The sequence below is a fragment of the Rhinolophus sinicus genome, linkage group LG05 (genome assembly GCF_036562045.2).
Source record: "Rhinolophus sinicus isolate RSC01 linkage group LG05, ASM3656204v1, whole genome shotgun sequence".
Lineage (NCBI taxonomy): Eukaryota > Metazoa > Chordata > Mammalia > Chiroptera > Rhinolophidae > Rhinolophus > Rhinolophus sinicus.
Window position 1 is genome coordinate 49,706,279 of NC_133755.1, and position 25,056 is coordinate 49,731,334.

The window sequence follows — 25,056 nt, forward strand, 5'->3', positions numbered from 1 at the left end:
GATGAGACTTCAGAGCCTCTGTGCCCACTCTGCCATGACGTGAACTTCCCAGATCTGTCAATGTTTTTGTCAGTCTTAAAGTGTCATTTGGAGTGGTGCTGACTAGGCTTCTGGATCTTCAGAAGTATTATTCTCCTTAGGGGAGATTTGCATTTTAACCAAGTAATTTAACCACAGATGATGGCCGCGCTCTACATCTGGGGGGAGACCAGGAACACTCAATGGAAGTGGGTGATTCAAGGTCTCAGGAGCCCACCCTCTCCCCAGGTCGAATGGTCCCCTGTAATACAGGCACATCATCAAGGAAAACGAGATGCACGCATTTCAAGGCACATGCGTGGTGCAGTCCCTACAGTTCCTAGAAGCCCATCCCAAATCACGTGGCCAAAGATCAAGAATCCAGGAAGGGGGAGGGTCACTGCAAGGCTCCATCGTCTGAGTCAGCTCAGAAGACAAGCAACAAAGAATTACTTACTAAACATTAAAATTACTACAATACATACTTCTGTTTGATTTATCGTTCATGATGCAGACAGAAAAACATCAAAGAGAAGTAAAGTACCACAGAAAAAAAATCTGACAAGGAAGGAAAGAGGGAAGAGGAAGGGCTCGCGGAAGGAAGACAGACGCGGGGTCACACAGGAACAGGTTCAATAGGTGTGAGCTTACTTTCTGGTCAAGCCAGGCCTGGTGAGGCCACTGCAGTCATTCCCTATGGAGCTGGAATTTCAAGCTAAGAGCTTCCATGGAGGGCGACAGCATATTGCTGGTGCCCAGGTGAGAGTTTCAGCCATGTCACTCTCTACAGCACCTTGTCTCCTTCCTCTCAATCATTAAAAAAAGGCTTTCCTGTACTCCTTCACCTATGGAATGGGCTGAGTGGTCCACTTCCTAACCCCAGAAACCTGTAAATGTGACCATATTTGGCAAAAGGCTCTTTGCAGATGTAAGTAAGTTAAGGATCTCAAAATGAGATCATCCTGGATTATACTGGGAGGCCCAAGGTCCGATGACAAGTGTCCTTAGACCAACTCAGAGGAGAGACACAAACAGAAGAGAAGACGGACGCAGACTGGGGTGATACAGCCACAGCAAAGGAACCCCTGGATCCAGCAGGCGCTGGAGGAGGCAAGCAAAGATTCTCCCCTAGGCCTTTGGAGAGAGCATGGCCCTGCCGGCACCTCGACTTCAGACTCCTGGCCCCCAGAACTGTGAGAAGATAAATCTCTGTAGTTGGAAACCACCCAGTTTGTGGTCATTTGTCACAGCAGCCCCAAGACCCCAACCATGGGAGAAAAAAACAAACAAAACAAGAAAACACTTTCCTGCACTCCCTCTTCATGGGAATTACCACCAACATACTTCCTTCTGGGAAATCTTCACTTACATAGTCCACCAAGGAAACTCCGTGTCCGCTGGCATTGTGCTTCCCACGGGGACTGGACCTCAGGGACTCCACAGAGAGAGGGGCTCTGCCGGCCAAAGCTTATTTAGCCCTGCCCGTCCCCAGCCCCAGCCATCTCACTGGGCTGATTCTTACAGAAGACACTGATGGGTGGTAGCACATGCAATGTTGCTTCTTAACCAATTCAAAAGGAAATATAACCATCCCATCCATATGGCTCAAAACAGAAGGACAGAACACAATGGAAGATGTTTTAAGAGCCGGCTTGGGGAGTTTCTAAAAGAACCGAAACACGAGATTTCCCCAGTGGACACAGGACAGGGACAAATGCCACAGGACCAGTCCTCCCGCCGCCTAACTGCTGAATCTTGTATTTCTCTTCATGTAAGTTTTCCCCTGTGTTTTTTAAACTACAGATTTGCCCTTATGTGAAAAGAACCAGGCACACACCAAATTGAAGTGGAAGCCAAGAAATTGTAACAGTCAACCCTGCTGTAATAGTTACTCCCTTATTCTGCTACATCACTTCCAAGACTTGACAACCTAGTGGTGGGACTTGAATAATGTCAGCCTTCTGGGGACCTATACTTGTGCTGCTTATCACACTTTACACAGTGCTTTCAACAGTGCCCTCATGATATATTTGTGCCCTCAAAATATATTTGTTGAATGACCAGTCTGTATCAAAAGGGAAAGTACTAAAATGGTCAATTTTCTTATGTATATTTACCGTGATAAAAAATTTTTTTTAAAAAGCCATAAGGAGATACTACTTCACATCTACTAGGACAGCTATCATTAAAACAAAACAAATCAAGAGTTTGCAAGGGTATGGAGAAACTGGAACCCTCAGACACTGCTGGTGGGATGTAAAATGGTTCAGCCACTGTGGAAAACAGTTTGGCAGTTGCTCAAAAAGCTAAACATATAATTACCATATGACCCAGCAATTCCACTCCTGGGTATCTACCTGAAAACATAGAAAAAGAATTTTGTTTTTCAAACAAAAACTTGTACACAAATGTTCGCAGCTGCCTTACTCACAATAGCCAATGATGGAAAACAACCCAAATATCCACCATTGGATAAATGAATAAATTGTGGTACATCTACAAGATGGAGTACTGTTCAGCCATAAAAATGGATGGAGTACTGATACATGCTACAACAAGAATGGACTTTAAAAGCATTATGCTCAGTGAAAGAAGCCAAACACAAAGACAATCATGATTCCACTTATATGAAATGTCCAGAACAGGTAAATCCTTAGAGATAGAAAGCAGACTGGTGGTTTCCAGGGGCTCTGGAAGGAGGCCATGGGGAATAACTGCTTAAAGGGTACAGCTTTCCTTCTGGGCTGATGAAAGTATTTTGAAACTAGACAGAAGTGGTGGTGGTTGCACAACATTGCGAATACACTATTAATAAATGCAACTGAACTGTTCACTCTAAAATCATTGCATATATAAATTTCACCTCAATTAAAAAAGAATGAAAAGGGTGAAAGAAATCCAATTTTGCCATTTAACCACAGAATGTAAAAAATACATATACAACATCTGTTTCAATGACTTAACTACACCAGGGTCTAAATCAGGGTTTCCCGACCTGAGTAAAACTGAGTTTGGGCTGGATGGCTGGATATAATTCATTCCCTGCTGTGAGGGGCTGTCGGGTATTCAGCAGCATCCCTGGCGTTTACCATTTGATGCCAGTAACACACACACACACACACACACACACACACACACACACACACAACTTTGCCAAGTTGTGACAACCAAAAATGTCTCCAGCCATTGCCAAATCTCCTTTGGCAGGCAAAAGAACCCCCAATTAAGAACCACTGTTCTAAATGAAAAAAGGACTTTCCAAGCAGTTACTAAGAATTGTTTTTTTCAATCCCATCAACCTGCCAGTGTGACTCACTATTTCCTGCCAACCCTACCAGCCACAAATGACTTATCTATGAATTTCCGGCACCTGATGACAAGGTCCTTTTTTCTAATCCCAGATTCCCCCAACCACTCACAAGTACCCCAGATATGCTGCTTTCCGCCTGCCAAGGCAGAGATTCTCCAGGGCCCTTCACCCTGTCCCCAGGGCCTGGCTCCATCTTCACTAGCGCTCCTGACAGAGGTGTCCTGAACGTACAGGTCAAGGCAAAAGCAAACCTACCAGTTTTACACGTAGGACAGAGCCCTCCTGTGCCTGGGCCCTCATTCCCCAATCTCAGTGGGTAATTAAAGAACAACAAATGTCCCACCTACCATCCCATAACTGAACAGGGTGACAGGTGAAATGAGAGGTTGAAAGCCCCTATCCCTAGAAGAGATGACTAAATTTCCGAGTTCAAGTATCTCTAACCTTGGGGAACACAATCAATTCAAGCCTAGTTGTTCTGACGTCAATCTTTCCGAAAGCTCCAAAAACTTGAGAGGAGAAATGGATTCTAATCCCATCTGAACCTATATAGCCTTGAACAGGTCATTTAATCCTCTGCACACAGTTTACTCCTTTGCAAGATGTGTGTTAGGCTGCTTGAATTCTAAGTGCAATGCATTAACTCAATACCTACTTCCTAAGTACACATCTACTAATTAAGAGCATATGAAAAATAAGGGAAAATCTAATCATATCCTTAAGAAGTCCAAGTTGGGTCAGAGGTGGGTAAAGAGTAGCTTGAGAGAAAGAGAGAGAGAGAGAGAGAGAGAGAGAGAGAGATCAGTAAATCAATCAATACAACAAAAATGAAAGAAGTATGTGCCAAGTGCCCTTGAGTATCTGAGAGAAGAAACATCAGAAACAACAATCACACGTAAAGTAAGTCCACAGGTCCTCTCAGCAGCACCCCGTATCTGTGTGGGGGGTGAAGTGAGGAGCTTATAAAGTATTAGGAGTATGGCAGAGAGACCTCCCAGCTATTCTGGTTCTTGAATAACTGAAAATATGCAAGATACCATTTCTAATACACAGTCAGCACTTTTGCTCACACAGTCAGACCTTTTCCTTTTACTAGAGGCCGAAGAGCAAAAACTCAGGGCAAGTGGTCCTTAAGGGCTTCCCTAAGAGTTCATTATGTCCAGTGTAACCAAAGAGAACCCAAAAGGCAACCCATCTGAGCAGGAGGGCCTAAAAGCTACAGGTGAGCAAACAGTCTCAACAACAGAACACAAAAGGCAAATTCAAAACCTGTACTGAGGATGTCTCTACAGTGACCATACGAGGTTTTTCTTCTCAAAGCCAAGACCCAAGGGAAAATGTTTTTAAATATACATACATATATATGTAAATATAATACATAATATGTACTTGTAAATATATGAGTAATTGTAAGTAAAAGGAAACTTTATTCAAATAACTACCATAAATTATATTTGCATAACAATAACAACTTAGCTCCAGAATCTGGCCAGACGACAAATGGCCCACACGGCTCCGGCACCAGCCAGCAAAGCTTGCCTCACCATCCAGATTCTCCTACCTCAAGAACCTCGGGGAGGAGGTCAGAATGTTCCTTGTCCTCCTAAGTTGGTTTCAGATTGATTATAACTCCTCGCATGTCCCACCCTGATGCAAACACCGCTGCCCCTCCGAGCTCAGGCCACCGGGCTCCTGTGGCTTCCACCCTGCCTTGCCTTTTACCTCCACCCTCCTACTCACTTCCCAACATTCACTGAAGCCTCTGGCATCCTGGCGTCCTTTCTGTCAAAACTCCTGCCATGGTCCTGGGTGGTTTCAAAATCCACAAGGGTGATTTATTTCTATACTTCAGCCTCTAAGTCTCTTCACTACAATGACCTATGGTCCCCTCAACCACCTACATCCATGGCCACACCCTACACTTGTCAACACAAACCTTAAATGTCAATCGTTCGCTTTCTGACACACCTCTGAGCTGTCCGAGTCTCTCCTGCCCTCACTCTGGCCTCATGTGTGTAAGCGCATCCATCCTCCAGGCTCCGACTCTTGCCATTTTCTCCCAAACACTCAACCTGCTCCTTAGACGGTCTTCCTCCCCATTCTGGCCCCATAGCTGACGACCTGGAATACTCCTTTGATTCCTCTGCACTCCTGGCTTCGCATCACATCTGCCCAACCCTGGCTCAATGTTAAGTCTACCTATTCGGCTCCCAACCCCAGGCTCCTGCGTTCTCCCTGAGAAAAATCACACAGCGTACAAAACTGCATCGTCATCCACTCACGGTCTTCACCCTGGCCGGGGTGCTTTACTTGTCCTTGGACAGCTCCCTCTCGCACACCTCTCGATGACGAACCCAAACCCTGAGGTGTCCCCTCAAGCCCCATACTCTCCACCACCCTCCGCAGACAACCTTGCCTCCTTATTCCAGAAAGCTGGGGCATCTGGCACGACTACATCAAATTGGGACCTGAGAATACAGATGGACCTGATAGGGCGACTGGAGGAAAGGTTTTTTACACAAGTAACGGAAAGAATGGAGCTGCAATTCAAAAAGATGAAGACTCCTCCAGTCTCCTCTGGAAACTCAATTAAGGAAACTGCATTCACTCTTGTTCTAACGTCTCTCTTTCCCCCTCTCTGTCTCCTGGTGCCCTCCCATCAGCCTGTTAGGATGCTCAAGCACCCCCCGATCTAGCTACCACACTATCTCTCCTTTCCTCTTCTTACTCTCACTTTTGGAAGACAGTCTAGACTTGCTGCTGCCACTCATCAACTCAACATCACTCTCCTCAGACTGCTCCGCTGGAGGGCAATGCCATCCCACCGTCCAATCCAGAGAACGTGTTCCACCCTCTATCCTACCTGAGCCTCTGGAGCGTCAGGTCCTCTCCTGTAACCCAGCTCGGGAACTCTGTTAGGGTCCCACCCGTGCCAGACACTGCCGTCTACTGACTCCTCACATCTCTCTGGAGAGTCTTTCTCCGTATCCTTTAAGGGCTCTCCTTACAAGCTCTCCCTTAAACGTTGCTAAATCTCAATTCCATTCTCAGCCCATTTCTCTTCTTACTCGCGACTTTCCAAACTTGAGTACAAGTATCTCTGCGTGGACAGCTCCACACAAACCAATTTCATAATATTTAACTTCCTTAAGTCCTCTTTCCTAAAAATGGTGTGTCCACATTCCTCAAAGCCCTTATCCCACTTAGCATAACTATATAAGTACATTTTTTAAAAGGCATACCCTTCACCTAATTCTCACTGCGGTACAGAGTGTGAAAAACAGCAGAGTTCGGGGTATAAACCCATAGGACTTCCTGTTTTTCTGACACATACATTTCTGTAAGGAGGAAGCATGGTGTTCTACGCCTCATCACAGAAATGTGATGTTTTGGCTCACGCTGGGATGCTCTGAATTCAGGTATATAGTAGAACAGGGTGGAAGGAAGGAGTAAAGACCATTTTAACAGACCCCAAAAGAGATGAGCAGAAGCCCTAGCTGAAGTCCAGCTGAGCCCCCAGTCGACCTACAGAACACGAGAAATAATTAACTGTTGTTGGTTTGAGACACGGGGTTCCAGGGCAGTTTGTCACACAGCAATAGGTAACCCAAACACCCCAAACACACTACAAACAGATTATATCAAACTCACTATCTTCCCTCATACCTGTCTTCCCTCTTTCACTCTTTCCTCTCTTCCTGAGTAACAGCTCAGTTAGTGCCACTTGTCTCATGTACCAGGCACTCAAACTGGGATCACTCTCAATTCCATGCCTCTCCTTCAGCCTCCAAATCCTGACGATGACCTCCCAAACATTCACCTGCACCCTTCTCTGTTCCCGTTACCTCTGTCACTCAGAGCCTCACTGCCTTTTAATGTGGATTGCGGCAACAACCTCCTAAAACACTCCCGACTCACCTCCCTCATGTCACCTCCAAAAATCAAACTGAACTGAAAATCTGAATGCTATCTCCCTCTCAATGGCTTCTCTGTTGCTCAAAGATAAACTTCAGGCTCATAGGGTCTCTGTGATCTAGCCCCTATCTTTCGCCTCGGGCCTTTCCAAGTATGACTGCAGACAAAAACCATGAAGGAAAAGGCTGACATACTTTACATAAAAATTAAAAGTATCTGCAAAGACCCCAACTTAACATAATGTAAACGACAAAACAGAAAAAAAATCTGCAATGTATATATAAAACAAAGAATCAATATCTTAAATTGGTAAAGAACTTCTATAAATCATTACAGAAGATGAGTGCCCTAACAGGAACACGAGCAAAGAAACATAAACAAAGAATTCACCACAGGGGAGAGAGAGGAGAGAGAGACAGAGAGACAGAGAGACAGAGAGACAGAGACAGAGAGGGAGGGAGGGAGGGAGGGAGGGAGGGAGGGAGGGAGGGAGGGAGGGAGGGAGGGAGAGAGAGAGAGAGAGAGAGAGAGAGAGAGAGGAAGGGAGGAAGGGAGGGAGGGAGTCCAACCTCATAAACAAGATACACTTCTGGCAGAAGTATATATTGGTTTAATCCTTCTGGAGGCTATTTTGTAATATGTATCAAAAGCTAAAATATACATATCTCTTGATCCAGACATTTTGCATTTAGAAATTTATTTTAAGGAACAAAACAAGTACTGAGAGGCTTAAAAAATACTCATTGTGGTTGTTTCATAATAGCTATAAATAGGAGATTGGTTAAATAATGTAAATCACAATACATCATCGTATAATGGACTAAAACTGATGATGCAGACATTTAACACAGAAAGATAGGCTATATTACTAAGTGAGAAAGCAGATTATAGAAAACGACGTAAAGTATATTCTTATTTTTATAAAAATACACAAGTCTGGGAGCTACACATCAAAATGTTAACAATGGTAATCTACGGGATTATGAGTAATATTTTCTCTTTTTGTCTGGCTTTATCTACTATTACTAGGGATTAATTTGTATAAAAAAACTTTTATAAGACTTCTTGGTTGCTTTCTTCCACATCACCCAAAGATTACATATGGAACTAGCATTCATTTCATTGTTTCAAGTCTTCCAGCCCCCAACCCAAATACTATTTGCAAGTCTCCAGCAGGATGGGAGATAGACACACTTGAGATGTAAACATATACAGAATTAAACAGTGGATTATAATCCCGGTAACTTCTCTGTGGTTTCAAATAAACAGAAATTAAATGACTACAATAATATTCTAACGGTGCCGAGAACATTGCCTTACATTCAGTGTGGAGAGGGGACTGGGCAGGCTGGGAGAGAGTGAGGGAAGAGCTAGTGAGCGAAAAGGAAAATGGAGACAGGTTAAGTCCCTATGGCACTGATATTCAACTTTTCACACAAATGGTTATAAACACATTCAATTAATAATAAATATCTAACGGCAATCCGTGATCTCTTCAGAACTTAACCTTTCTAGAACATAAAAACCTGGTTTCTGTGCCAAGAGGCAGAAGCCCATGCTCAGCAGCTCATGTACTTTAGTCAGAGACGAGACCCTCAAGCTCACTAAGAGCACACACAGTTCTGCCAAGATCAGTCATCTAGTTTCCAAGTCCAGAGATTCAAAGTGGCAGACACTCACTAAGTCAGGAAGGTACACAGAAGAGGTGACAGCTGCTAGTTTCTTAAAGGAACCAGAAGACACTATAGAGCACAAACATGAAATTCAAAATGTATAGCAACCCAGGGCCGTTTTATTCAGGAGCAAACTGTCTTACTCCTATCAAGCAAAGAGCCTAGTAGATCCGTAACAAAACAATATTCTCACAACAATGCATTTGAGAAATAAACAAACAGTAAGATGTTCGAGTTTGGAAAGCAAACTCACCATCATCTAGTCATTTTACAGACAAGGAACCCGATGGACAGAGTTGGGAAGCAGTGTCCCGAGGACAGGGCATGGTGGCCACCAGACAGGCTCAGGCCGGGAGTACACTGCACCCACATTATGCTGCCTCTGGGCCGTATAATCCAGAAGACAGGAAATATATCATGCATTTCAGAAAAAGTTCTATCCTAAATAGTACATTTTTCAAAAGTGATAAACCCTCAGAGTTCAGAAGACCTGTCTTTCCATGCTGAGTCATCTCAAATGGGTTCTCCCTATGACCAAACCATTCTTATCTGCCCTTTGTCAGCCCTTCACTCCTAAACCACATTCTTCCCTACTGTCTTTAAAGCCCCAATTCAACTGCCAGCCAGCCGCATTCAATAGAAAACAGAAGCCATGAAGCGGGAACTCCCTCAACGAGCCAAACCTCACGAACTTCTTCTTCTCCGGCCTGTTCTGTCTCCTCTTCCTTCCAGGCCAGTGAACAAAGCGCGCTTTCTCCTGTCCAGTCACCTCTTCCACTTGAGTTCCTGATTCCATCCCTGACCTGCCATCACCGCCTCAGCCCCATTCCACCACTGTACTGTATTTCCAACCTCTGCATCCACCTTCACTCATTTCACTGCCACCTGGACTCAACTCCATTGCTCCATTTAAACTGCTGTAACAAAGTGCAGGAATGATCTCCACTTTTCCAAATCCAGTAACCCTTTCTGATTTTTAACACTCCAAAGTATCCACACCCTCCTCCTTTTTTTTCTTTTTTAAAGTTGTTTCTAGTTCTTTGTTGTTATGAAATATGATTTTTGCATGTTAACCGTGTATCCATTGACAATGCTAAATTCGTTGATTAGTTCTAAGAGCCTTTTTGTTTTTTAAGATTTTATTGGGGAAGGGGAACAGGACTTTATTGGGGAACAGTGTGTACTTCCAGGACTTTTTCCAAGTCAAGCTGTTGTATTTTCGATCTTAGTTGTGGAGGGCGCAGCTCAGCTCCAGATCCAGCTGCCGTTGTTAGTTGTAGGGGGTGCAGCCCACCATCCCTTGCATGGGTCGAGGAATCGAACTGGCAACCTTGTGGTTGGAGCCCACTGGCCCATGTGGGAATCGAACCGGCAGCTTTCAACATTAGGAGCACGAAGCTCCAACCACCTGAGCCACCAGGCCGGCCCCCCACATCCTCCTCCTTTTAAATCTACTTAGTGTTCATTTTCATCACTCACTCTCCTGATTCTACAGCTTTACCTTCGATTATTCCTTCAGCCTCCTCATGTCTTACTTATTCACTCAACTGGTTTTCACGGAGCTCGCCCGATGTGCCAGGCACGACATGAGGCACTGGGGATATGGCAATAAATAAGTCAATCAAGGTCTCGGCTTTCATGGAGGTGAAATTCTAGTGGAGGGAGATAAACGATAAGCAAGAAAATCAGTTGATACACGCTACCTGGCAAAATAAAACATGACGGTTTCTTTATATGGGATGGTCAAGGAAGGCCTTTCTGAGGTGAGATTTAAGTGAGATCTACGTGGCAAGAAGAAGCCAGCCATGGAAAGGGCAAGAGGAAGAACATTCCAGACAAAGTCCTGCCAAGCCTGACACTAAAGAGGAAACAATGCTAAATGCTCACATAAGCTAACAGGAACTGTGGCCACCAAGCACACTGGTTGAAGTGAAGAGAGATACATGCTCTTACAGGGCTCCGTAGGTCAGTTTGGACTTTATTCCCAGTGTGCTCCTCCTCCTCTACCTGCCCCGTACATACTGATGCCCCCAAGGAATCTGCCCACAGCCCACTCCCACAGTCTCCTTGTGAGACCGCATTCCATTTCAGTTTTCATTAATATCACGAGGTTATAAGACAACTCCCAAGAAACTTTTCCTAAAATCCGGGTCAGTCTTATCCACCAGTGTCCTGTATCCACACTGGATTTCTATTGGTGCTTCATGCTTAAAAGTCCCAAACAGAAGTCATTCTCTTTCCCTCATACATTGTTCTTTCTTCTTTTTATTGACACCACTGTCTACCCAGTCACTGAAGCCAGAGGCCCAAGATTTATCCTAGCTTCCTCTCACCTCCAACATCTAATTATTAACAGTAGCTTTTCTAGTTTAAGGAAAAGATATGGAAGAAAGTGAGTAGAAAAGGAATGGAATCTTCCATCTCAACTAACAATGACACCTCCCAGTATGGCTCACACACAGGCCAAGGTTAACAATCCACTTCAGGAATGGTGGAGAGCTTGTCCTTTCAGCTACACAAGTCTAACACTTCCACCTAATCAACCCCGCCCCAATCTCCCTCCCAAATGGTCTCAACAGAAACTACACAACTTAAAAACCATGCCTGAGCTAAAAGAGATCTTCAAGATACCCGGTGACCTCCTTCTTTAAGGAAAGACATCCTCAGAGAAGGGAAATGATGTATCCAGATCATTGAGAAGATATACAAAAGAAGTGATGATCTACTTCCCTTTCCTCATATATTACAGTTTGTTCATATTCTATGAGCTCACCCTAGAACCAGAACGTAAATATATAGACTTGGATATTATCCCATCATATCACTTTAAACTCACTCCAAAACTGCTGAGTGGGTACACAGGCACTTAACCCATGTTGTTATTAATATGTTAATAACAACATATTAATATGTTTAATATTCTAAAACTATGATTTTAAAAGAGAAAGAAACACTTCACCTTCTAGGAAAGTCTGTATTACCTAAGAGTAACTTTTTCCAAGTGAAATAACACCACTGGTCAGAGAGCCACTGAGAAGTGACCTTTCAACCAGGTCATGGAGCTCCCAGGGCAAACCACCAGGCACGACTTTACTGATGGTCCCTCTTTTTACTTCTTTGAAAGTAGCAAGAACAGGGAGAAACCGGTGCCTGCCTACAGTGTAAGAGCTACAGTGATCAATTTCAGACACCACCTTTCTAGACTCAGTTTATAATTGCAAGTGCCATATTTATCAACCTTTTAAAAACCATATCCTCCTTGATAAATATAAAAGTGTCATGTGCTCTCCCGACCCCAACCCCCTAAGTCTATAATATATGCCTCTTAAGAGGGGATACAACTCATCCTCTTTGAGGTTCCCTCCTTTCCTGGCTGGACCTGGGGTCAGCCTGTGCTTTTTCAAATTACACATTCCCCTCCTATCTATCTGTCCTCTGCCCCCACGCTCACTATTCCAAATATAGGTTGAGAATCACTGTCCTAATTTACTGTGGGCCAACAACCACCACAAGCTAGAAAATATGAGTTTTTCATACTTGACCTAACCCTCTCCATCTTTTTTTTTTAAAGATTTTATTGGGGAAGGGGATCTTTTTTTTTTTTAATCAAAGTTTATTGGGGTGACAATTGTCAGTAAAGTTACATAGGTTTCAGGTGTAGAATTCCGTAATATATCATCTATATGTCACAATGTGTGTTCACCATCCAGAGTCAGTTCTTTCCATGACCATATATTTGAACCCCTTTAAGTAGATGATAAAGGGGACCTTCTTCATCTTCACAATACAGCATTTAAACAGTTTTACAGTTTCTTTATATAGTTAAGGTGCTTATACCTTATATCTCCACTTTTGAGATTGATAATATTAGATACCCATAATTGAATCCAATCATTAAAGACAGATTTACATGGTTTTCTGGAAGGTGTTTTACTTTGCTTTGAATTTTTTCAACTTGACCAAAAGCCTAGAAGATGCAATAGTTCTTATCATTGTAATAAAGGTCCCAAACATAAATCTACTATATTATTGGAATAGGGATAAGAGAGGTCTGTATATCTCAGATCTGTCTGGTCTCTAGTGCCTGGCCAGTGAATGTGAATTAGTACTGATTTACTGTATTATTCATTCAGTTAATTTATTCTCCAGTACCCACTGTTGCACTGTTCAAATTTAAGAGTCCTGAATTGGATACAAAATAAACCTAAGGTTTACACCCTGCCCAGGAGATACAAATGAAGTAGATAAATAAACATTGAGATTATGGGCCCAAAGAGTCAGCACAGCCAGCAAGAGCCACAGGCATCCAGAGGACAGAGGACGGACGATGACTCGGGGAGGTGTGGTGAGTACTGAGCTTAGGCAGGACAAAGGCCAGGTGAGGAAGGCGAGGATATCCCAGGCACGGAGTAAAGCAGTGGAAAGAACTAAATTTGTGGTACACAGGAGATGAGGAGGGCACAGGCCTGAATAAAACAGAAGATCTGTGTGAGAGCACAGGAGTTTGAAAGTTGGATAGGCAGCTGGTGTCAGGAGTTCCTCAAGGGCAGAGGGGCCCATCATATTACCGTATTTCCCCGAAAATAGACCTAGCCGGACAATCAGCTCTCATGCGTCTTGTGGAGCAAAAATTAATCTAAGACCTGGTCGTATATTAATTTTTGCTCCAAAAGACGCATGGGAGCTGATTGTCCGGCTAGGTCTATTTTCGGGGAAACACGGTAATAGCACCCTATCTACCTGAGATTCTCTCTCTTCTCCTTATTCCTCATCCTGGACTTTGGATACTCTGATATGTAGCTATATCTATATAGCTATATATCTATCTCTAGAGATCGCCAACACTCTAGCTCCATTAATTTATATGCACAGCAAAACAAATATTACCTGATAACAACAAAATTCATGCACCCAAATGTTAAGAGTTACATTAGTTCATCTAATTCTTATAACTACCCAGAGTATTAGCTGCATTTTGTAAACGAGAAGCTTGGATCTTAGCAAGTTGCCCAACATCACACGGACAGATCCAGGATTCAAGCCGAGGGCTGCCTCCCTCCAATTTCCATGCTTTTAAAACACCCCACACGATGCTAACCTTGAACGTCTTCTCCTAAGGAGACCACCATAGTGTCCTTATTCCAGGGGGACAGGGGAAGAAAGACAGCACTGAATATCAGGTTTTCCCCCAATCGTTACTGAGTTACACCTTCTGGTCAAACCAAGATTTTTTCCATATCCAAAAGGCCAGGTGGAATTATTTCTTCCAACACTGCCCACCCCACCACCACCAAGACTCGTAGGCTTCTAACAATAGTGGAGGACAAAGGTCTAAGGAATAGAGAAGACTACCTCCAGGGAAAATTAAACAAGTCTAACAAACCTGTAAGATAATCAGCACTTCCTGACCCTACAAGATTCACTCACCGAGGAAAACAACGAGTCACGGTACTAGCAGGAGTCCTGCCACCTCTGTAAATGATGCGCAGGCCCCAATCCTCCAGGAAGGGCCACCTGACGAGGCCTGAGCCCTCTTCTTTCTTCCTGCCTCCAAAGGGTAATAAAGTCTCCATTTTGTTCTCCAATTTGTATGCTGAGAACCAGAGGGACAACGATCTTTCTCTCATACTAAAGGCCCCAGCACAATAGCTATAAATATCCTTAAAAGCAGGCAACAAACAAACTGGATGGCATTATATACTTTCTCCAAGATTCATGTCCTAGATGAAAGACATTATTATTTAAGATCATTGTCATTACAAATGATAATCTAACATTAATGCTATGCTTGGCCTTCTATTATAATAACATAGGGATGCCATAAACTCTTTCATCCAATAATCTCTCGGCTCTTCAGAAGTCATAAATAACAAAGCTTCAATTGGCATTGCCATCCATTGTCTGCCAAGGTTAACTCAGAGCCCAAGGAGAAAACTGACCAGCTCAATCTGATTCACTCACAGCAGACATCAAATGAAACTCCTGAATTTTTACTCTTTCAACTGTTCCAACGTGAGAAACTCACCCTCTGCCAAGGTAGGAGTCTCACTGATAAGGACTCCTCTTTCCTAACAATTGTCTGTTACTGAGCAGAAGAACTGAGGTTGTTGCAAGTATACATAATAAGCTAAATAATAATAAAAATAACAGACTAATAATAATAAAGATAATGGAGGGAGAAAGGAGGCACAAAATGCTGCAGCCAGTGTTGCCATAATGTGCTAATATTCATTATTCCTGAGCGATTCAAAATGACACAGAATGAAAAGACTTTTTTGCTTTGGGTATAAACACAGAATGTATGATGTATTGATGTAGGCAACTTTGTTCCTCAAAAGAGACCAACGGTGTTGCAATACTTACTTCAACTTTACTAAAAATATAACATATGCAAACGTGCTGAACTAGATAAGTTCCCTAAAACACAGTTCCTCGAAGAACGGGTTCCGGAGAAAAGACTCTTCTTTTAAGAGTCTTAAGATTGATTGTTAAGAACAATCCATCTTCACAAAATCTTTCCTAACCATTTCAGTCCTCACTGTTCTCCTTCCATTCAGCTCCTCCATAATTTGAGACTACACCATACACCCCACCATTTCAATAGCTAGTACTGTGTGGGGTGCACTGTTTTCTTGCACGTTGGTCATATCGTGTCAACGAGGAGGCAGAAGCCAAGTCTTCTATTACTTCTCTATTTGCCACGCCATCTCAGACTGAGAATGTCCCAGCTGCTCAAGACACCGTGCCACTCCTGGCTAGCAGGACAAGCTGTCTCTTACACACTCCCATTCTACCTCCATCCTCTCATGGTCACAACATCCCTACCGAGGTAGGAAGGACATCTATTACAAATGAAGCAGTGGCTCGCATTGGTTAAATGACTTTCCCAAAGCCATACTGACTAGTAGAAGTGAAAGAACTTGAACCCGAGACCCCTAACTGCAAGTGTTAGGCTCTTCCTGAAAATTCTTCCCTGCACAAAGGATTATCAGTATCTTCTCTCATAACATTCTGATCTTTCATAACCCTGCCCAACTGAACCTATGAGCAATTCAAGTCAGAAAATGCTCCCATGACACTTTGGGATTGCTTAGCTATGGGAATGTGGGGAGAATTTTTTAAAGCTCATAATCCGTATCAGTTAGTGGTAGAGCACTGTTATAACCTCCCTCAGCCAGAGCCTGCAAAGACAAAGGCATGCCATTCTACCTCCTTTGGTTTATTGGTTTACTTCTGGAAGTAGCTATGTCATACAGAAAATGATGTAAAGATTCTCCCCCACTTCTTCCACCTCCCCCACCCCACTCCGGTTCAAGCCACTGTTTCTCAGTCTAGTTGTGTAGGACACAGCTCCCTGGCCCATGCTGGTATTACGAGCCTTGCTCTCCCCCCCGGCTGAGGCAGTCGGTCGCTGTTCGTTGGTCAGCCACTCACGGCAGCTCCCGGCAGCTCTCGCCAGTTGCCAGCCACTCACGCCAACCTCCGGCTGCTCACGGCAGCCCAGCTCCAGGGAGAGCCCTTGTTCACAATCTTAGCTGTAGAACAATGTAGAACGTGGGCTCACTGACCCATATGGGAATCAAACCGGTGACCTTGACGGTAGGAGCTGGCACTCCAACCACCTGAGCCACCTGGCCGGCCTGGTATAAAGACTTTTAACCACAATAGGTTAAGAAAGATGGCTGGCTCATTGAGTCTGAGAAAATTAACTTAAAAATTAAGTGATTTGCCTGAAGTCAAACAACAAATTAGACCCTTCTGAGACAGCCCTAACTCCTCTCTCTCTCTCGCCACATTGGCCAACCCACCATGTTGTGCCACCTTGGCACTTCTGATATTTTGGGCTGGATAATTCTTTGCACAAGGACACTTAGCATATCCTTGGCCTATACCAACTAGATGTCACTATTAGCCCCTCCTTGTGACAATCAAAAATGTCTCCAGACATTACTAAATGTCACCTGGGGATAATCACCGCTGGTTGAGAACCACTGCTCTAGACCAGTGATCTCCAAACAGAAGTACACAAAACAATCCCCTTGGATATAGAAAGAAAATGACACTCTCTGTATTAACTTTTATCTTAAAAAATATTTTATCTTTACTAATATTTAATATATGGCACAACACTAGTGCTCCCATTCAGTCCATAGGTCAATCATGCGTCTCATACAAATCTGATGGAATCCTGAGAAAGAATGGACGCTCCATAGCACAGGCTGAGATGTACTGCAGTTCATGTGCTTGCTTAAGTGGATTGACTAATTACATTTGTTTTAAATTAATTAACCCTCATAAAACAAACAAGGGGCTTATAAAAAGATTCCTGCAATGAAATCTTAGATTAAAGATAACACAAACATAAATGAACAAGAGAATGGCAGTGCCTCATTTCTATTACTGGTACATTCTTCATCAGCCATATTATTAATACAATGTAGAAACAATCACAATCTAGTAAGATATGACAAGAAGTTCACCAAGACCTTTGCGAGATTATTTAAAATATGGATTTGCATCCACTACCATAAATAACGAACTACATTTTAAGTATATATTGTGCTTTCAATAGCAGACACAGCTAATGACAGCAGGACATCGATAAAACTTATAAATAAACAAGCATACACATATGAAGGGATTGCATGTTTTCTAACTGATAGTGCTATTCTATCCAAAAAGTTTAGAGACTATTGCTCAAACCAACTATTGCCCAACAGAACTTCCTATGATGATGAATTATTCTCTATCTCTGCTGTCCAAGACTAGGCACTAGCCACATGTGGCTGTTAAGCAACTGAAATGTGGCTACTACATCCAAAGAATTTTTATTTTATTCTCTCTGCCAAGAATGTTCTCTCGACCTTGACCATCTAATAAGTTCTTATTTTTGAAGACATACCTCAAATATCACCTTTCTGTGGCTTTCCCTGATTACTCCTCACTCTGTAAAATTAACTGCTTCCTCATGTCTGTTCGTCTAGCCCTTTCACATCCTTAGAGCTATTGGCTCCTGTGTCTCAAGTTCTGTAACTGTGAGCTCCAGGCAGAGCCATGTCTTGTTTATCACTGCATGATGACCAGCACATAGTGAGCGCTCAGTAACAATTACTGAATATGGCATGAACCAACAAACAATGAATGAACCAACAAACCTCGATCTCCCAATTTATACTACAGGGCTCCTTCCACTGCACCAAAAGATGGCTCCAGAAAAGTAGACTGAAGGCTACTCTTAGCCACTTCGAAGTGTTAGATGCTACTGCAGCAGACAATACCATTCTATTATTATTATTGTTTGGCTCTTTCAGATGCAGATGTCTATTATTTCTTAAACAAGGACAGGCTCTGAAAATACATATCCTTTGAAGGGTACAAGATGAAGGTAGATGGTGTTAGTCCCCTTTCTGAAGTGTCAACTTTCAAATACTGGAAGTTAAAATGACTGCTCTGATGCAGTAATATCTTTTCATGTGCACTTTATTAATATTTATCAAGCTTTTCCGGTGTACTCTACATGCAGTTTTTGCTACTGAGGTACAAGTGTACGACTCCCCCATACCCTCCCACTCAAAACCCATGTAAAACTGTTTCTCTCTCTTCTCTCATCAAATGAGCATGACTTAGAAAGACTAAAGGAAAGACTCTGACCATGCAATTGGATTTCGTTTCTGAATTCTAGATTTGGCTATATTTAGCAAAGCTATAACCGTCATCATGCCCGAAGCCAGGAAGAAGACACCATTCACAAACCACCCCCTGAAAATCTGCAGTTGCCACTAAAAAAAACAGACTTCCCAGAAGGCAAAGACATCTGAAGTGGCAGGGATCAAATTGGTGTTTGCGTCGAGAAGACCTCGGGTGCTTATAACTAACCTCTCTGCCTGGCACTAAAGCTCTCCATAATCTTTTTTCCTTTTCTTTTTTCTCCAACATACCTTCTGCTCTGATCAAACATTCTCATTGTCTTCCCTGACTCCTTTCTGTAACACTGGTCATCTCACTGCCCCACCTGTTTCTGCTTCAAGCTTCTTGCTTCTCTTTGAACCCTCAGGACCACTCCTTCCCCAGACACTAGCCACTCCCTTGCCCCACAAAGAGGTGAGGCCCAGAGGGGAGCAGTACATAGTGGATACCTAATTCAATAGTTACTCAAACGGCCAAGGGCCACTGAACAAAACAAGCAGCAAGCAGAGCCTGGGAGCAAATTGTAAAAGAATTGCCTTCTACCATTCCATGTCCCTCTTTCCTTGATTCCGGAAGAGAAACTTGTACTAACCAAAATAACACTGAACTACTCAGTATTCTCGGAACTCATTCTTTTTCACCACTCTGTACTTTTGCTAGTCTCTCTGTTTAGAAGACCTTGGGTAACCCTCATCTGGAACATCTGCTGGGCAATTTCCATTCCTGTTCAAAGCACACTTCATCTGCAAACCCTCACCCCGGGGCCCTTTCTCTTTACCATCTCTTAACATCATTTGACCACCATCTTTTATCCACCAAGCGTCATGCTAAGTGATGGACACTTATCTTTGGGTTATTTGTTGGCCTATGAGCTCCGTAAGAGCGGGATCTAAGTCCCATCCATCTGGTAGCTTTGGAACCTAATACAGTGCCTGCCGCAAAGAAGGTACCAGCAAACGTACACTAAATGAATACATGCATGCATCATGTTGATCATACTGGTACCACCAACACGTTAGAATTATATGTCATATATGTATATTGTGTGTGTGTGTGTGGCTGTCTTTGGGTTTTTTTTAGGTGGTTTCACACACATTTTTAAGCACTGCAAGTAGTAGGTAGGAGAAATTGTTGAAGTTTACTGATTTGGAGACTTATTTTTCATTACCTCTAGACCTAGATTCCTTTAGTGTAGGTGAGAAATTGTTCAGAAGGGCCACCTGGTCCACCTTATATAGAACTTAAGCAGTTCTGGAATGTTGTCTTCTACACAGCAGGTATTCAACAAACATTTATTTATTGTTTAAAGCTTAGATGTAAGGCCTCATACAGCTAAGGAGGTATGATAAAAGCATAGCTTCAGTCCTTCTTTAAGCATTGCTCCAATTTTCCCATTGAGCTCATTCTGGAAGCTTAAACCAAATCATTCCTTGACATTACATGCCCATTACATCAGACATGATCTAGCATCTCATTGTGGCATCTTGCTGAGAAAATTAGAGAGAAAATACCCTCCCCTGTACCGAGCCTAGATATAGCCACATCCCTCTGAACTCCTGACTTATGCTCCTCACTTCCTGCAAACAAGCCCCTGCTAAACTACCGTGTTTCCCTGAAAATAAGACCTAGCCGGACAATCAGCTCTCATGCGTCTTTTGGAGCAAAAATTAATATAAGACCCGGTCTTATCTACATAATATAATAATATAAGACCGAGTCTCATATTAATTTTTGCTCCAAAAGACGCATGAGAGCTGATTGTCCGGCTAGGTCTTATTTTCAGGGAAACACGGTAGTTAGTGAAACTAGGCGAGCAGGACTGACGCTGCAGATGGAGGGCTGGCAGCCCAGCATTCTCCTGTCTTACCCCAGCACCTCCTCCTTGAGATTCCTGCCATTCCACACTGTAACGCATAGACGAATACCCACGTTAGGGAAAAAGGGATGATCAGTGGGATTTGGTGGTAATAAGAGTCTGTGTTTGAAACCCTCAGCTAATATACTTAATGGTGAAAAACCGAAAGCCTCTCCTCTAAGATCAGAAACAAACAAGGATGCCCGCTCCACCACTGTTATTCAACACAGTATTTGGAAGTCTAGCCAGAGCAATCAGGCAAGAGAAAGAAATAAAAGGCAACCAAATTGGGAATGAAGAAGTCAAATTATCACTTTCTGCTACATAAATACTTGGTACACTGGCTCCTACATAGCCATACACTTCTAATAGCCACAAATTCAAACTCCATTCTAGTCAGAGAACATAAAGAGGGCACCATTGCCATCCCCAGCTTTACAGGAGACTGTCTTGTTAGTCTTTGCCCATGACGTCATCACACCTGGTGGGTAACTCCTATCCATTCTTCAGTCAGTCACTTCCGGCACAAAGCAATTCTTGGCTCTCGAAAATAGGGGGCCACCCTAAATGTACCTCTATGATTGCACATATCACTCTATCCAAAGTGGCTATTTTCCATCTCTCAAAGGAGTTTGTAAACTCCAGCTTCTAGTTGTGTATCGCATTCCCAGAGCCTAGCGCAGTGCCTGGCTCATCACAGACACGCCATAACTGTCTGTCCAACGTACGAATGAAGGAATGCAGAGCTGCAAGCCCTACATTCCTCTAAAAATATAACGCATGATGTACAGTTCTCAGGGATGAATTCTGGGGAAAAGGAGGGCAACCTAAATAACAAAGACCAACTTTGCCTTTTCTCTTTCCCATCACTCAGACTCTGAGGACAGGCACTGCTTAGGGTAGCACCATCTACAATGAGAGAATATCCTAGCTGAACAAAATGCTCCTGGGCTCTAAGGTCAGCAGAGGCCATTCAGAGAGAAGGAAAGAGCTCTGTGCCCCCATCACTCCTCCTGATTTCTCTCACACACACTCCTTCATGTCTCCATCCCACTGCAGTCAAGGGTTTTGGCACAGGGATGAAAGAGACACATCAGACTCAAGGGTGCGGATCTGGCAGCAGGCACAGAAGCATCTCCCATCCTGCACCAAAGCCCACAAGGAAAGATCCAAAGGGACAGTGACTCAGGCCCCACATTAAGTCTAGCTAGAGCAGTACTGAGGATGGAAAAGAGCAACAATTTCACAAGGGCATCGTGAGACCTTTTTAAAAACAGTGTTTTTAAAGTAGAGGCTTTAACCCTAACCCCAGAAAACTGGGCCCAGCTGAATCCACTGTTTAGACAAGCTGAGAGCCAAACACAGCTTCTTCCTCCTCCCACTGACCTGCCTGCAAGACTCACTATCACAGGCATTTCCCAGGCCCAGGTTGAAAAATCTTGTTTCAACCTTAGCTTGCAAAAAGGTTCCTTCCCCAGCTAATAAACTGTTTCCCCCCACCACCACCATATTGCAGTAATAGAGGCCTCCCCCTTCCCCCATCCCCTCTCGGCTGATAACACAACCTACAGCAAGCTGGCCCCATCCAATTAGTTTGAATAGCTTCATGCCAAGAAAATTGCTGCTTTTATTAAAAATAAAAGCACACTAGGCAGGCAATGGGCTGTGAAAAGTATGAGTGTGGCATAATTATGAAGGTCGAGGTTAAGGTTACGAAAAGAGACATGCGAAGATTTCCAGAAAGCCTGGGGAATAGATATAGATTTAGATATAGATATGGAATTTACAGAGCAGATCTTAATAACACCTTCTCCAACAGAGGAAAAGCAAAAATCATGATGCCACTCTCAAGTAATTCTTCCTGGGGGGGGGGGGCGAGGAGGGGTGACTAAAACAGGAGCAGGAGGAAGAGGGGCCTACTGGACTGATTTCAAAATAACCACATTCATTTCATGTAATTTCTGTTATCTTAGCTACATCCTGGGGACCTGATTACAGCTGGGTCAGGAAACAAACCCAGTCAAATCCAAGAGCCTTGGCTCTCAGAAAAAACATTCCCATTTTCTGAAAATCCTGTCTTTCTTCCAATGCCTGTTCTTGGCAGTGGGAAAGTTGGGTAGGAGAAAGAGAAGGAGAAACCCTCCTCTCTTCAGCCCTCACATGATTTCAAGTTTTAGAATGACAAGCCCACTACCCTACCTTTGATGTGAAGCTTTGCACTTTCACATATAGGTTTTCTCATCTGCTCCTCATAATTCAGTGAGGCACACAAGATTTGGCTTGTCAATGTTTTTTAAAACATAAAAAGCCATTGAGGTAAACAATTTGGGGCAACCTTCCCCCACCCCATAAACCCTGTCACTTTCACGTCTGTTTTAAATTTCTCAAGGGCAGTGATTCACAGGGCAAGGAAAGAGGGAAGGGAGGGTCAACTGGTCAAAACCCATTCATACGTTCAACAACTAGAAACCAGAATCTTGCTGCATCAGCCCAAGATTTTCATTTACGGCGCACTGCAAGAGTCCTACCGTACCTTCCGCCAACACCTCGTCCACAGTGACCTGCTGTCGCCCAATGCCAAAGACCCTTCCGATGTAGCCACTGCCCAGGCCCGAGGTGCTGCCCCCTCCTCCGCTGGAGCCGGAGCCCAGGCCAGAGCCGCCCTGCTCTCGCCGGGAGTCGAAAAACTTCTTCATCTTGCGAATAGGAAGCAGTAAAGCAAAATACCGACAGCTTCTAGATTTTTTTTAAAAGAAAACAAGAGATCCAAGGATTTCTTCTCGGATTTCAGCTCGGAAAGGAGCCACCCGAATCCGGCCGTGGGGGTGGGGGCTGAGGGAGGATGCCTACAGGAATATGCGTGTCAATCGCGCAGCGGTCCCCTCCTCCTCAAGAGAGCGATTCGTGTAAGTTTAAACCTGTGATGACAGAGGAAGAGAGAGAGGATGAATCAGTAACACACTTGAAAATTCAACTGCTGAGTCCTAGAGGAAGCAAAAGCCATCATCCTGGGAAACGCTTCATGCATTTCCTTAAGGAGAAAAATCTTGGAGCTGAAAACACGTCCCCGACCCCAAAACCCAGGACCCCGTGCCCGGGGCTCAGAAAAAGGAGGGATCCGGGCCGCCTTGGGCAATGCCGACCCAGCCGAGCACTGCCTCCCCCTCTTCCCTGGTCTCCCTGCCGCCCCGCGAGGCAGCATCCCGGTAGCACCCACTTGAGATGGCTCGGCGGCCGGCGCCCAGCTACCAGCCCCGCAACATTGTCACGGCCGCCGGGCCGGCCTGCGACACGGAGATGAGGCGGCGCTGCAGCGAGAGCCGGGGCCGCGTTCGGCACCCGCCCGCCCGCCAGCTGATCCCCGGAGCGCCCGGCGGAGACTGACCCGCCGCCCCTCCCCCGCGCGCGCTCCCGCCCGGCTCCATCCACCCAACCAGGAAGTGAACCGCCGCCGGAAGTGCCTCTAGGGGCGGTGCGGGGACGGCTGGGGCCCTCCTGCGGCCCGCCGCCTTGTCGCGACACACGGGAAGGGGTCGTCGGAGAGAAGGGGACCGGGAAAAGGGGGTGTCAGTGCGGAGAGAGTTTTAGAAAAGAACGTTGAAATCGCCAGACCCGCAGAGCACCATGGGAAAGGTAGTTCGGCGCTGCCCAGGGGGGAACTACAACTCCCAGGATGCCCCTGGAGAAGCCAGCGAGGCGGAGGCGATGGCAGTGGCCTCTTCGGCCTCGAAGGTGGTTAGTGGGGTGGTGCATTTGTGAGGATTCGGTTATTTAAACACATCCGGTAAAGAAACTGCCAGGGACTAGGATTTCCACCCTGCTGCATGTTCCATCCTCCTGGAGCCATCTTATTTGCGGCTTGATCTCCCTGCACAAGGGATTGTGGGGTTTGTGGTTTCCAAACTGATCGAGGCTGACACCTGAAGGACGCCGCTTAACAGTTTAGCCCCTAGCGGGTCCTGCGGGACTTACCGACGTCACCTAGGCAGAAGGTGGAAGACAGAGGGTGATCGGGAGAATTTTGCTAGCAGTTGATACGAGGCCACACCCTAACATAAATAAAACCAGTGCCCTTCCGCCCCCAACCTCAAAAGACACTTTTGCTCCCAGATGTTATTGAGAACCGGTTCAGCCATCAGCTCTGAGCTAGGCGCTGTGAGAGTGCTTAATAATACAGTGTCTCATCTGAGAATCTACAGGCGAGACTCAAACCGAGATTATTACTTTACCTTGATAACGCCTGAATGCTGAGGGTGGGAGTGGACAGTGATTTGAATCGAGCAAATGCAGAAGATTTGGAAGGCCGGGTGGTACCCTTATCCATTCCTAGATTTCCTGATAGATGATGCTGAATTAAGGTAGTGCCAAATTCCTGCCCAACCCCCCACCCCAAATCCGTGATTTTTCTAACTCCTGAATCTAGGTTATTTCTCACCTCTACCCGCTCTCCTTGGTCCCTAGTTTTGCGACTACCCTCCTAGCTTGTGATTCGTCCCAGGATTTTTTTTCCCTTTTTTGGGGGGGGCGGGGGCAGGCATTTGAGAAGAGTAGAGAAGTGTGCTCCAGGAAAAAATGGTGCTTGCTTTCTCTAGTCTGAA

At 44.5% G+C, this 25,056-nt stretch overlaps 1 protein-coding gene across 13 annotated transcripts in view; it reads right to left on the bottom strand.

Moving 5' to 3' along the window:
• AAK1 (AP2 associated kinase 1) overlaps positions 1–24,026 on the bottom strand; it is a 154,108-nt gene extending 130,082 nt beyond the window's left edge. For 6 of the 13 annotated variants that reach the window (XM_074332110.1, XM_019718461.2, XM_074332109.1 and 3 more), the window contains exons 1-2: positions 23,676–23,869; positions 22,992–23,376 (exon numbers count right to left, since the gene is read on the bottom strand). In XM_074332110.1, the coding sequence (XP_074188211.1) occupies positions 22,992–23,154 (163 nt within the window). In that variant the 5' untranslated portion in view covers positions 23,155–23,376; positions 23,676–23,869. Of the gene's footprint in view, positions 1–22,991; positions 23,377–23,675; positions 23,871–23,892 lie in introns of those variants that run through there. The other 7 variants (XM_074332111.1, XM_019718510.2, XM_019718505.2 and 4 more) reach the window with 5 other exon arrangements.
• Between the last annotated feature and the right edge of the window lie 1,030 nt (positions 24,027–25,056).